This window comes from Podarcis muralis, chromosome 12, assembly GCF_964188315.1.
Source record: "Podarcis muralis chromosome 12, rPodMur119.hap1.1, whole genome shotgun sequence".
In the NCBI taxonomy this organism is placed as follows: domain Eukaryota; kingdom Metazoa; phylum Chordata; class Lepidosauria; order Squamata; family Lacertidae; genus Podarcis; species Podarcis muralis.
Genome location: NC_135666.1, coordinates 7,315,783 through 7,329,751, shown reverse-complemented (window position 1 = coordinate 7,329,751; position 13,969 = coordinate 7,315,783). Strand labels below are relative to the sequence as shown.

Here is a 13,969-nt window from a genome sequence, read left to right as displayed (position 1 = left end):
CATCTGAAGGCAGCCCTGTTCAGGGAAGTTTTAAATGTGTGACATTTTAATGTATTTTTAATCTTTGTTGGAAGCCACCGAGAGTGGCTGGGGAAACTCAGCCAGATGGGTGGGGTACAATTAATTAATTAGTTAATTAATTAATTATGATGAAGGAGAGAAGAGAGCAAGATGCTAATCACCTAGCCTGGTGAGAAGACCCCTCTCTTCTGAACTGTATTTAAGACAGGCTGCTGGAGCGCAGTGAGGTCATTGCCAGCAACTGGACCATTTCTGCCTTATTTTATACTTCCTTTTTGCTTGCTGCTTTTATATTTAAGTCTAGGTTATTTATTTTTGTAATATGGAATTCCTCCCCCCCCCCCATATTTGGCAAACTGTTGATGGTTGTGCTTTGAAATCTGCAGTTTCTGAGTTTTGGTAAAAGGTGATGGTAAAGGGACCCCTGACCATTAGGTCCAGTCATGGCCAACTCTGTGGTTGCGGCGCTCATCTCACTTTATTGGCCGAGGGAGCCTGCATACAACTTTCGGGTCATGTGGCCAGCATGACTAAGCCACTTCTGGTGAACCAGAGCAGCGCATGGAAACGCCGTTTACCTTCCCGCCGGAGTGGCACCTATTTATCTACTTGCACTTTGATGTGCTTTCGAATTGCTAGGTGGGCAGGAGCTGGGACTGAACAACGGGAGCTCACCCCGTTGCGGGGATTCAAACTGCCAACCTTCAGATCGGCAAGCTCTAGGCTCTGTGGTTTAACCCACAGCGGTAGGTTTGCCTTTAAATGCAAATTGAATCTAGTTTCACTCCACTGCTAGGTGGAACCAAACTGCATTTCAGAAAATTTCCTTTCCGATTGCTGACTGGATCTACTCTTTGCAGGCCGCCACCACTGACCTTCCACAGTAAGAGTTGCTTTTGTTTTAGAGATTTCGGTCTCGCATGTGTATTCCCCACTGTCCTTGACTGAGGCATCGTGGATGATCAATATGACACGGGTCCCCTCCTCGCGCAGGTCGTACTTTTGGCTCCTCCGAATCTCTTTGCCATCCTTGCGCCACTTAATGTTGCCGTCCCACTTGGACAAGTCGCAACTCAAGCTAGTCTCCTGCCCCACCAGCGCGGTCTTGTCCTCCAGCTCACGTACAAATTCCGCTGGCTTTTCTAAAGGGAAAGGAAGCAAAAAAATCTTTCTATTAAGAAGAAAAATAACTCCTCAGGTTTATCATCTTTTTTACTATGTTGGAGAAATTTGGGGTGGGGCGGTGAATCTGTAGTAAAGGAGCAACAAGACAAGGAACTGAGATTCAGCAGGCACCTTCTGTTTCATCTTTTAAACATGTGCTGAAAATGTTTCTGTTCCATCATGCTTATGCAGTTAGGAATAAATCTTTCCAAAGAAGGTAGCTGATTTCTGATTTTAACATGTTTATATGGTTGTATGATTTTATGAATAATTGTTGCAAACCGCTCTGATTTTTCAAAAACAAATAGTGGTGTAAAAGGTAAAGGGACCCCTGACCATTAGGTCCAGTCGCGGACGACTCTGGGGTTGCGGCGCTCATCTCGCTTTATTGGCCGAGGGAGCCGGCGTACAGCTTCCGGGTCATGTAGCCAGCATGACTAAGCCGCAAACCAGAGCAGTGCATGGAAACGCCATTTTACCTTCCCACCAGAGTGGTACCTATTTATCTACTTGCACTTTGACGTGCTTTCGAACTGCTAGGTTGGCAGGAGCAGGGACCGAGCAACAGGAGCTCACCCCGTCGCGGGGATATATTTTCATAAATAAATAAACTAAATAGTGCCATTTTATAATCCGTTGAGACTGTCCATGTACCAAACAGATGCCCCTCCTTAAGATGCACACCCAAATTTCCTCTACGCACCTTTCACGACTAGAGTGGCTTTGGAGCTTAAGTCACCGAGGGAGAAAACGACCTCTCCAGCATCGGTGGCCATTGCTTTTTTAATATTGAGAGTGTATTTCCTCCCTTTGTTGAATGCTCTAACCCGTCCCTCGCGGCCCACTTCGGTTCCGTTGATGAGCCAGCGGCAATCTTCAGCGCTTTCGTGGGAGAGAACACATTCAAAGCTACAACTCTCCCCTTCCAGGACTTCCGTGTTCTTGAGGCGTTTGGTGACGCCGATGTTCAGTTCTAAGAACAGAGATAAAAGGGTTATCAGAGAGGCTTTGGCTCCCTACACAAGGCAAGCGCAATGCAGAGTGAGAGCAGGGGAACCCCTGTGCAAACAGAGAGCATGGCTAAGGAATCCCCAGGGCATTGCCACAGAGGAAGTATAAACAGAAAAAAAGCTCGTGTGGGTGCATTTGAATGCATTTGTTATTTAAAAAGAGTATTGTCTTGGGTCATTTCTCTAAGGTAGACTTTTTAAAAGTTTTTATGTGTTTATATGCCTATTAAAAAGCAGAGACATCACCTTGCCAACAAAGGTCCGTATAGTAAAAGCTATGGTTTTCCCAGTAGTGATGTATGGAAGTGAGAGCGGGACCATAAAGAAGGCTGATCGCCAAAGAATGGATGCTTTTGGATTATGGTGCTGGAGGAGACTCTTGAGAGTCCCATGGACTGCAAGAAGGACAAACCTCTCCATTCTGAAGGAAATCAGCCCTGAGTGCTCACTGGAAGGACAGATTGTGAAGCTGAGGCTCCAAGACTTTGGCCACCTCATGAGAAGAGAAGACTCCCTGGAAAAGACCCTGATGTTGGGAAAGATGGAGGGCACAAGGAGAAGGGGACGACAGAGGATGAGATGGTTGGACAGTGTTCTCAAAGCTACCAGCATGAGTTTGACCAAACTGCAGGAGGCAGTGGAAGACTGGAGTGCCTGGCGTGCTCTGGTCCATGGGGTCACGAAGAGTCGGACACGACTAAATGACTAAACAGCAACAACAACATGCCTATCGCACTTTTAAACTTAAAATCCATTGTTGTATGTTGTTTTAAATGTTTGTTTTGCTATTGGGATTGTAGTTCCATTTGTGTTTCTCAAGCTGGTCTCTGACCTTAATAAATTTCATGTTCATGAGTACAGTGGTACCTCGGGTTAAGTACTTAATTCGTTCCAGAGGTCCGTTCTTAACCTGAAACTGTTCTTAACCTGAAGCACCACTTTAGCTAATGGGGCTGCCTGCTGCCACTGCGCCACCAGAGCACGATTTGTATTCTCATCCTGAAGCAAAGTTCTTAACCTGAAGCACTATTTCTGGGTTAGCGGAGTCTGTAACCTGAAGCGTATGTAACCTGAAGCGTATGTAACCTGAGGTACCACTGTATTGTCTTCCATAACATTCTGGTGTGTTAGAACCCTAGAAAGGACAAGAAAAGATGGCAAAAGATGCACAAAGCTGGCGCACATTTGCTTTGGCCCTTCGCTTGTGGTCTGGCTTTGTGGGGGTGCATTTTACACCCTGCAACTCTACAGTTCTGGACTTCACAATGCAGCAGCCCCTACCTTGGACGCTGACTCTAGACTTGGCCACCTCTGTACCAAGGTCACATGTATACAAGCCAGCATCAGCCTTGTCGAGGTCATGGATAATGAGACCCAGCGTCTTCCCAGCCTGCAGCATCTCGTACTTGTCGCTTGGCGTGAGCTCCACACCCTCCTTCTTCCAGATGGGCTTGACCTTTGCCTTGGAGACCTCGCACTCCAGGCTGACTGTGCTGCGCTCCTCTGCAGCAACATCATCCAGGGACTTCATGAAGACGGCAGGCTTCTCTGAAGAACGGTGCAACAAGGAAAGGAAACGGCAATGTTTAGATCCAACTTTCTGGGTGTTGCTTATTTCACAAAATTCATAAAGCAGCTTGATTGTAAGGCAAGCGAGGACCAAGGCCCTTGGGTGGAAAAAGGAAACTCACCTTTCACCTTCAGCCGAGCACTCTCAGTGACTTTCTTCTGAACCTTGATTGTCACTGAGCCAGCATCTTCTGGCATGACGTGTTTGAGCATCAGGCTGTGAGAGGTGCCCACCTTCTTGATCTCATTGAAGTTGTTGGGGAAGAGGTGTGTGTCATTGAGGAACCATTCCACATCGTCAATGTCTTCAGACAGCTCACAGGAGAAGAAGGCGCAGTTCTCCTCCTCAATTTCCACATCTTCCAGATGCTTCGTTATCTCCACTTTGCGTTCTGTTTGAGGGGAGGGATTAGGCACACAATGAGGTTCCACAGCACAAGATGCTAACTTACCACAACCGTCTCCAGCTCTGCAAAACAGCATGTTGCAAACTTATTGTGGCCTCCATTCTATATGCAAAAGCAGTTTTCCAAATAGCATTTTCAGAGAATCCAAAGGGCCACGATAGCAAATAAAATATTTTTCTGAACATCTCAGATTCTCCAACTGCTGCCTAAGGAATGTCCTCCCCTGTCTTATGGCTTCTTCCTCCCCACACTCCAGATAAGCAAGCTCATTCCATACTCCTGAGGGAGGCACCATTCTCCAGTACATTACAGGTTGTCACAACACACTCTGCATTGCAAATTCCCTTTCTACCCTGCAACCTGAGCAGGTAGCAGCAACCTTCTCTGGCCAGTGGGCACACTTGGAATGTTGAGAACATTCCATGGGTGCCAGTAGCAAAATGGCTGTTGTGGGGTTGTGGTATATGACTGTTGTGGGGTTGTGGTATATGACAGATGGGCTGACATGGAGGTGTGTCATAGTGGCTTCAACTTAGGAGAGGCTGAGTGTGCTGGGACTGGGAGTAAACCCGGTCCAGGTCCTGTCCCGAATCCAAGGGTTCTGCGAAGAGTCAGTCCGACAGGGTCAAGGCAGGAAACCAGGCTAGGTCAGGCACAGGGTCACAGGCAGGTTCTAGCAAACAGAAATGTTGCTCCCGCAACCTGGGGCAGGGTCCGACAGCCTTTTATCTCTGTCGGGGTAATGGCTGGTCCTGATCCCCAGGTGACTCACCTCCCTGTCTTGCCCGAAGCAGAGCACTCCTCCTGCGAGTACTCAGGTCTCTCCTTCTCTCAGACCTGAGTCTCTGCAGCTCAGGAGATATTGGTGGGTTACTAGACCCAGAGGCCGCCTCAGCCTCCCCTGACCCAACCGGTAGTGACACAGCTGTAAGTGATGGCCCAGCTGAAGGCAATGAGTTCATCCCCGCATCTGGAGCCAGGGCAGGCTCAGGCCCCTGACTTGGCAAAGCTTGGGTTTGTTGTAGGGGAACCTGTGCAGACTGGGGCTCTTCAGAATCAGGCCCCAGACTTGGTTCAGATGCCACCTGAGGCAGAGGATCCAGTGCAGACTGAGACTTCTCTGCTTCCGAGTCCGAGCCCGAGTCCCAGGCCATCACACTGAGTCAAGGCAAACAGGAACTGGGCAAAAAGAGGCAACAGTCTCTCTTGCATTTGAGGGGGCATTTATTAACATCTTTCAAAGGTGCCAGAGGGTGGAGCTTTTTCTATCTGCCTTAATGTGGCATATAGACATGTCACTAAAAATTATTCACTTAACAGATTTCACCCAATTTCTAATAGTAAGTATACACATGAGAAAATTGCTAATTTCTTTTCCTGCACATAAAGCAAGGCTGGACTCCCCTCACCTTCCCTCCGTTGTTTCACCTACGTACCCAGAATGGTCAGTGAGGCCTTGGTCTCTGAAGTCCCAGCTTTGCATTTGTAAACACCAGAATCTCCAACAGACAACTTCAGGATTTTTAGCTCTGCTGTGTTCTTATCCCTCTTGAGCTTAAACCTCTCTGAGGGCTCGATGAGGGTGTGGTCTTTGTACCATTCTACAACCTTTGGAGAAGGCTTGAACTCACAAGAAAGGACAACCGAGTGGGTTTCCTGGACAACCTTGTCTTCTAGGTGCCTGGTAATAGTCACTTGAAGATCTACAAAGAGAAGCAGCAGGGAGGGTCACCGTGGACAAAGAAGAAGTGGCAATGAATCAGATCTAGGGGAAACTATGCACAACTGCTAGTTAATGCATGAAGGAGGGACGCTGGTGGCGCTGTGGTCTAAACCACTGAGCCTCTTGGGCTTGCCAGTCGGAAGGTTGACGGTTCGAATCCCCGCAAGGGAGTGAGTTCCTGTTGCTCTGTCCCAGCTCCTGCCAACCTAGCAGTTCGAAAGCACGCCGCTGCAAGTAAATAGGTACTGCTGTGGCAGGAAGGTAAACGGTGTTTCTGTGCGCTCTGGTTTCTGTCATGGTGTTCCATTGCACCAGAAGCGGTTTAGTCCTGCTGGCCACATGACCCGGAAAGCTGTCTGTGGACAACCACCGGCTCCCTCAGCCTGAAAGCGAGATGAGCGCCGCAACCCCATAGTCACCTTTGACTGGACTTAACCGTCCAGGGGTCCTTTACCTTTACCAATGCATGAAGGGGGAAAGAACCACAGAATTATATTGCTAGGTAGACTCATACTTGTGCTGGGCCCGGGGGTTAACCCAAGCAACGCAGTCCAGGTCCGGTCCCAAATCCAAGGATTCCATGAGGAGTCAATCCAATAGGGCCAAGGCAGGAAACCAGGCTAGGTCTGGCATAGGGTAACAGGCAGGTTCCAGCAAGCAGCAATGTTGCTCCCGCAACCTGGGGTGGGGTCCGGCAGCTTTTTATCTCTGACGGGGTAACAGCCGGTCCTGATCCCCTGGTGACCCACCTCCCTGTCTCGCCCAAAGGTGAGCACTCCTCCTGCGAGTACTCAGGTCTCTCCTTCTCTCAGACCTGAGTTTCTGCAGCTCAGGAGATGTCAATGGGTTACTAGACCCAGAGGCCGCCTCAGCCTCCCCTGACCCAACCGGTAGTGGAGCAGCTGTAAGTGATGGCCCAGCTGAAGGCAACGAGGTCATCCCCGCATCTGGAGCCAGGGCAGGCTCAGGCCCCTGACTTGGCCCAGCTGGTGCTTGTTGCAGGGGGACCTGTGCAGACTGGGGCTCTTCAGAATCAGGCCCCAGACTTGGTTCAGATGCCGCCTGAGGCAGAGGATCCAGTGCGGACCGAGACTCCTCTAGTTCCGAGTCCGAACCCGAGTCCCATGCCATCACAATACTATCCTTGACTGAGGTATCGTGGATGATCAATATGGAGCAGGTCCCCTCCTCACAGAGATCATACTTTTGGCTCCTCTGAATCTCTTTTCCATTCTTGCGCCACTGAATGTTGCTCATCTAAAAGAAGGCCCCCCTGCCTTCTCCTCAAGAGCCACCCTGAACAGAACTGCTGCTGCTGCTGTTTCAAGTTCTGAGGAAGAAGTGACTCACCTTTCACCACCAAGTTCGCTGTGGACTTTGCTTTGCCAATGGCAAACTGAATAGTGCCTGTCATCTCTACATCAGTCTTCCTCAGGATCAGGCGGTGGAGCCTCCTCTCCTGTTCTATCACAACATCCTTGCCGGCCTGCAGGAGTTCTCCGCGGAGAGACCATTTGGGGGGCTTGACAGACTCAATGGAGATTTCGCACTCAAACCTGGCTTCCGCTGGCTCACTGACCTCCACATCCCTCAGCTCCTTCACAATATTGATGGATTGCTCTGAGGACAGGGAGGAGCCAAAGAGAAAAAGGTCAAATGTCCATCCTGCTGCCTCCACGCAGACCGTGTAGTGAGAGCTTATTAACAGCTATTTAAAATCATCATAATGTTGAGATAAAGTTGAGATTTGAACATTGCTGGGCTCCTTGGTCCATCTTAGGACAAGAGGAGCAGGAAAAAATAATAATATTCAGTAGCATATTTTTAAACCCTTCCGCTTGTCCACTAAGAGCAAAACTAGGCATTACGCACATGGTTTTCTGATAAAACATGGCAGCCTCCTACCACGTTCTGACTCCTCTTTCTGCTCTTGTTGTAGGCCCAGAGTGGGTAGCCTGTGGCCTTCACGTCAATGTTGCTGGACTACAAATCCCATCACCCCTGGCCACTGGCTATCCTAGCTGGGCTGGCGGGAGCTGTAGTCCAGTTCTTTATCCATATTGCAGGCAGACTTTCCTTGTTGGTTCTCTTTATTTCCCCACCTCTGACCATGGCAGCAAATTATGCAACACAAATATTGGGGAGTTGACCCAAAGCTGTCATTTTCAGTGGCAGCCCCATGTCAATCATCAAGCCCAGTTCTATTGTGGGGTTGCAATTCTAAGCACATTTAACCTGACAAATCTTTTCCCATTACAAGTGCACAGGCTTAGATTGGAAGGACAATCCTTATATACTATGATATGTTCTTCTGGAATCTTTTGGATTATACCAAAATCTTATTGGTATGCTTTTTGCTGCAGCTAGGAAGTTAGGGTGATCAAGACGTTTGATGATTTGAATTTTGTTAAAAGGGCACTTTCCCACAGGATATTATGCAGATCTCCGATGGACTGATTCCTTTACTCAATCTGTTCAGTTCCTTCCATAAAAAAGGGCGCAGAACACAAAACACAATTCATGTATGCGGCAGAGAGAAGTAGAAAGCCTCTTACAGCATGGGGAAGTCCTTTTAAGTAATATCAGTTCCTACACTTCAAGTTGTGTGCCTAACATTCTGGATCAACAGCAGGAGAAACTGCCATGTAAAGCTATCCTAATGTTCTGGGGTAAGGTTCAGCGATAGTAGCATTTTTACCATCAAATCTGCTTCAACCTCAGTTCAGAACCAGCAACGCAATGAACCTGGCTCTTGTTCAGTAATGGCTGTTTGGTCACCTGCAGGTAGGACCCAAAACTGCAGACCAATATTTATGTATGCAACTATGGCAGCAGGGTTATTGATTGCCAAAAATTGGAAAAGCAGCAGCGTCCCAACTAAAACAGACTGGCTATCTAAAATGATGGAATACTTCCATATTGCCGAACTAACAGGGAGGATAAGAGGAAATATCGTACAAAAAGTGAATAAGGAGTGGGCTATCTTTAAGGAATACATCAAAATTTATGTGGGAAAAGTAGAATTTCTAACAGTTATTGAGTGAATCCAGAAAATGATTAGAGTGAAAGGAGAGGAAAGTCAAGACAGAAGAAGAGATTAAAGAAATAATGAAATGTGTTTAAGGTAGTTGGAAAAATAAAATAGCAGAACAAGAACGGCTGGAAGTCAAGTCACTTGTTGGCCAGTGATCTCTGATTTGGGGGGGTGTAGATTGATCAATTGATAGATTGATCAATAGATATAGAATCACAAGTCATCTAGTAAGTAAAGATTCCCTGACATATGTCCATCCAAGCTATGTTTAAAGACATCCAACGAATGATTGTCCACTACTTTTCAAAGCAGTCTGCTCCAGTGTCAAACAGTGTAATTCATACACTCACTTATCCTTTTTAGGCTACATTTTAATATTTTAATGTTCCATTATTTTAATGTTGTATTTTATTTTTGTTTTTAAGTTGTAATCATTCATCTTGTTTTTATTATTGCTTGTAAGCCGCTCTGAGCCCGGCCTTGGCTGGGGAGGGCGGGGTATAAATAAAAAATTATTATTATTATTATTATTATTATTATTATTATTATTATTATTATTAATCACTTGGCAGGTGTCCATGTGGGGTAGGTGTGTAGGTATGTTGATATGTATAGTATAGGTAGGTATTATATAGAGTAATGTAGGTATGTTTTGTGTTATGAAAATAAGGTAGTGTGTTGTGTATTGTGTAAATGTAAATGTATGTGTTTTATATGTTAATAAAATTAAATAAATTTTAAAAAAAGAACTGGGCAAATATTTTGCCTGCATTTCCACAACACCTTGTCGGGAAAGAAGGGCAGGGGTGGCAGGGACAAGCCTGAAATCTAAATGATGCTCTTCTTGGTTATGGGGATTCCACCCACCCATCTTGCGATATTTAGATAAACGGCACGACTACTCCGTTTCATGGGTTCCGTCCCCATATTCCAGCTGAGAACAAGTTAGTACCTTCCACATAAAACTGAGCACTGCTTTTGTCATCGATGGCATCGCAGGTGTAAATGCCTTCATCAGCAAACTCCGTCTCGTTGATTATGAGCTTCCTGTAGACCCCGTCGCTGACAATCTCGTACTTTTCGCCAGGTTGGATCAGTTTGTTATCCTTGTACCACTTGACCTCAGCATTGCGGCGAGACACTTGGCACTCCAGAAAGCCCCGGTGCTTCTCAATTGCAATCTTTACGCGGAGAGGTTTCACAAACCTTACAGGCAGTTCTAAAGGAGGAGAAAGAAACACCATTACTAGCACTACTGCTTTGAATTTATATAGTGCTTTAGGAAGTTCAAAACATTTGGTATTCATTTTCACCTGGCGCCTAAAAACGTATAATGAAGGTTCTAGACAAGCCTCCCTGGGGAGAGCATTTCACAAATGGGGAGCCACTGCAGAAAAGGCCCCGTTCTCGTGTTGCCACCTTCCTGAACTCTCATGGAGGAGACACACAAAGAAGGTCCTCAGATTATGATCACAGGGTCTGGGTCGGTTTATATGGGGAGAGGCGGTCATTGAGGTATTGTGGTCCTGAGCCGTTTATACAATTAACCAAACTGAAGGTGCATTTTTAAGCAATGACAAACCTAGACAGCATCTTAAAAAGCAGAGACATCACCTTGCTGACAAAGGTCCGTATAGTTAAAGCTATGGTTTTCCCAGTAGTGATGTATGGAAGTGAGAGCTGGACCATAAAGAAGGCTGATCGCCGAAGAATTGATGCTTTTGAATTATGGTGCTGGAGGAGACTCTTGAGAGTCCCATGGACTGCAAGAAGATCAAACCTATCCATTCTTAAGGAAATCAGCCCTCAGTGCTCACTGGAAGGACAGATTCTGAAGCTGAGGCTCCAATACTGTGGCCACCTCATGAGAAGAGAAGACTCCCTGGAAAAGACCCTGATGTGGGGAAAGATGGAGGGCGCAAGGAGAAGGGGACGACAGAGGACGAGATGGTTGGACAGTGTTCTCGAAGCTACCAGCATGAGTTTGACCAAACTGCGGGAGGCAGTGGAAGACAGGAGTGCCTGGCGTGCTCTGGTCCATGGGGTCACGAAGAGTCGGACACGACTAAACGACTAAACAACAACAACAACAAGCCACACTGCACGACAATGCCATAATAATTACCTTTTACTTTAAGTTTTGCCCGGGATTCTGCTTTCTCAGCAACAAATTTGATTTCTGCTGAATCCTCCATCTCCACGCTTCTGTAGACTAGCGCGTAGCTTTTCCCTGTGAACAGAGACACAAACTCACAGTTACGGGCCATCAGTTTTGAGATCTGTACCACACGTTAGTCACCCCCTCCTTAATCCCATTGTAGCCTCTTGTACTGCCCAAGAGGAAACAGAAAGCACAGTTTTAGTAGTGAATCCCACAACACAAGAATCCCCTTACCCCTGGAGGACATAGTCTAATATTCATTTCCTTAGCCCAGAGAATCATGGGGTTTATAGCTCTGTAAGTAGACTAGATATATCCATCTGAGAATTCTTAGCACCTTTGTCAAACAACACTTCCCATAATTATTTGGGGAAAGCCACAACACTCAAACTGGTATACAGTCATACCTCAGGTTACAGACACTTCAGGTTGCATTTTTTCTGGTTACGGACACACTGAAACCCGGAAGTTCCAGAACGGGTTACTTCCGGGTTTGGGGGTCATGCATGTGCAGAAGCGCCGAATTGCAACCCGCACATGTGCAGACACGCCACTGCGGGTTGCGAACATGCATCCCGCATGGATCACATTTGCAACCCGAACTGTTATGTTGTGGGTGAACATATCAGACGACACAGCGATTCTTCAGACAGCTCTTGTTTATTCACAGGCCAGAACAGAACTGAACTGAAGGGTTCAGCCAGCCTGCTTATATAGAGCTCCAGTACAACGTAACTGTAACTTTCTGTAACTATCCAATCACTGAACATCACTTTCAATCCCTTATTTGCATATGTAGACCTGAGTGAAAACTATCTATAGTATCCCCTTACTGGCCCAGGGTGAGTACTTCAGTGCATAACACGAACGTCCACTGTATAACTGATATGCATGTGATCTGAAGGTCTGCCATCAAGCTTTACTTATGCAAGAGACCTAAACAACTGAGACTCGCTTTCCAGTGGTCTTCCCCCATGTGCCATTCCAACAAGAAAACAAATCCAATGTTTCTACTCATCGGCTGTCCCCTTTCCTACCGTCCTGGCGCAACCTGATGTTCTCTCCAGCCCGGATCTTGTTTTCGTTGCTGAACCACTGGGTTTCAACCTCGTCGTGTGAAATTTCGCAGGTGAAGGAAGCACTCTCTTTCTCGCTCACCTCCACATCTTCCAATGGCTTCACTATCTTGATATCTCGGGCTAAGGGGTTACAAAGAGGTATTTTACTGGAAGATATTTGCTCCTACTGACTTCTGGAATAAGTTGTACCCAGGCAATATGTGTTCCTTTTGGACTGCTCCTCTGCCCTTCCTCTTTCTTTCTTTCTTTCTTTCTTTCTTTCTTTCTTTCTTTCTTTCTTTCTTTCTCTTTCTTTCTTTCTTTTTTAAATTTTATTGCAAATATGTACAAATTGAAATTTACAAACTTGAAAAAGAAAAAAGAAATTAAGAAATGTTACTAAAAAAAAGAAAAGAGAAAAAGAAAAGAAAAATGAAAAACGGAAACATAAATATCATACACCGATACAGTTAAGTCTTAATAAAGAAAAAAGAAAATCATAAATAAAACAACATTAAGTCATTCATTATTAAACTAATACTTCACAGATCAAACACAAATGTTTTTAAAAAGTACCTCTTCCATGTCATCCATTTTCCTAATAAACTGACATTTCTTAACTATTTCATTTTTTCGTGTTTTTTGTTCTTTCGTTCTTTGGGCTTCCGTCAGTCTCACAACAGTTCATTATTTCTAATGGAAACTAACTTATCTGTATTTAGGGGTGCAATGCCCCTGCACCCCTAAAAGGGGGTAAGCGGACTTTTAGCTGTGAGTAGGGAGGTGATGTGAAAGGGAAGGTTTGAGGCCCTTTGACCTCTAGACTGTCTAATCAGTTCACCCCAACTGAACTAAAATGTCATTTATTTTATTTGTTTGCTTGTTTATCATTTAGTAAAGGTAAAGGTAAAGGGACCCCTGACCATTAGGCCCAGTTGTGGCTGACTCTGGGGTTGCGGCACTCATCTCGCTTTATTGGCCGAGGGAGCCTGTGTACAGCTTCCGGGTCATGTGGCCAGCATGATTAAGCCGCTTCTGGTGAACCAGAGCAGCACACGGAAACGCCGTTTACCTTCCCACCAGAGTGGTACCTATTTATCTACTTGCACTTTGACGTGCTTTCGAACTGCTAGGTTGGCAAGAGCAGTGACCGAGCAATGGGAGCTCACCCCGTCACAGGGTTTCAAACCTTCTGATTGGCAAGTCCTAGGCTCTGTGGTTTAACCCACAGCGCCACCCGCGTCCCGTTTATCATTTAGTAGTAGTAAAAAAAAATACATAAAGTTTCATCACATAACAAAGATTCTTAATGGAGCAATTACACAGCCTAACTGTAGATATCAGCACTTTCAATATACATTCTACTCCCCCTTTATGATAGTGTCCATTAGTTCAATTTATGCTAAAAAGCGGAAAAATGATAATCCTGTTTAGCATGCCTTTTAATTGGACTCTCACACACATCCGCACCCCAGAAGCTATCGGTATTAACAGGACAGAATGTACCATGTTTTCAGGCTCTCCTGCTGGTGGACTTTCTGTAAGCACCCAGGTGGCTACTGTGAGAATGAGATGCTAGGCTAGATGGACCTTTGGCTAGATGGTTTTTTCCTCCTTCCCTGAGATGCTCCCTTGCCTTTCATCTACATCCTGTACTTACAAGCACAGTGGTGGTACCATTGATGGGCAACAATAGGACAGACCTAAGGAGGAGACCTTAACCATGATCCTGGGGTAAAGTTACATACTAAACCAGATCTTGGCGTAGAAGAAGAAGACGACTTTGGATTTGATATCCCGCTTTATCACTACCCTAAGGAGT

The 13,969-nt window shown here is 46.0% G+C and overlaps 1 protein-coding gene across 1 annotated transcript in view; it reads right to left on the bottom strand.

Annotated features, from left to right (window-relative positions):
• Positions 1-13,969, bottom strand: part of OBSCN (obscurin, cytoskeletal calmodulin and titin-interacting RhoGEF) — a 206,571-nt gene that overhangs the window by 120,787 nt on the left and 71,815 nt on the right. Inside the window, exons 25-33 of the mRNA XM_077936688.1 lie at positions 12,127-12,288; positions 11,054-11,158; positions 9,881-10,147; positions 7,245-7,514; positions 5,608-5,874; positions 3,887-4,156; positions 3,477-3,743; positions 1,889-2,158; positions 897-1,163 (exon numbers count right to left, since the gene is read on the bottom strand). Of these exons, the coding sequence (XP_077792814.1) occupies positions 897-1,163; positions 1,889-2,158; positions 3,477-3,743; positions 3,887-4,156; positions 5,608-5,874; positions 7,245-7,514; positions 9,881-10,147; positions 11,054-11,158; positions 12,127-12,288 (2,145 nt within the window). The remainder of the gene's footprint in view (positions 1-896; positions 1,164-1,888; positions 2,159-3,476; positions 3,744-3,886; positions 4,157-5,607; positions 5,875-7,244; positions 7,515-9,880; positions 10,148-11,053; positions 11,159-12,126; positions 12,289-13,969) is intronic.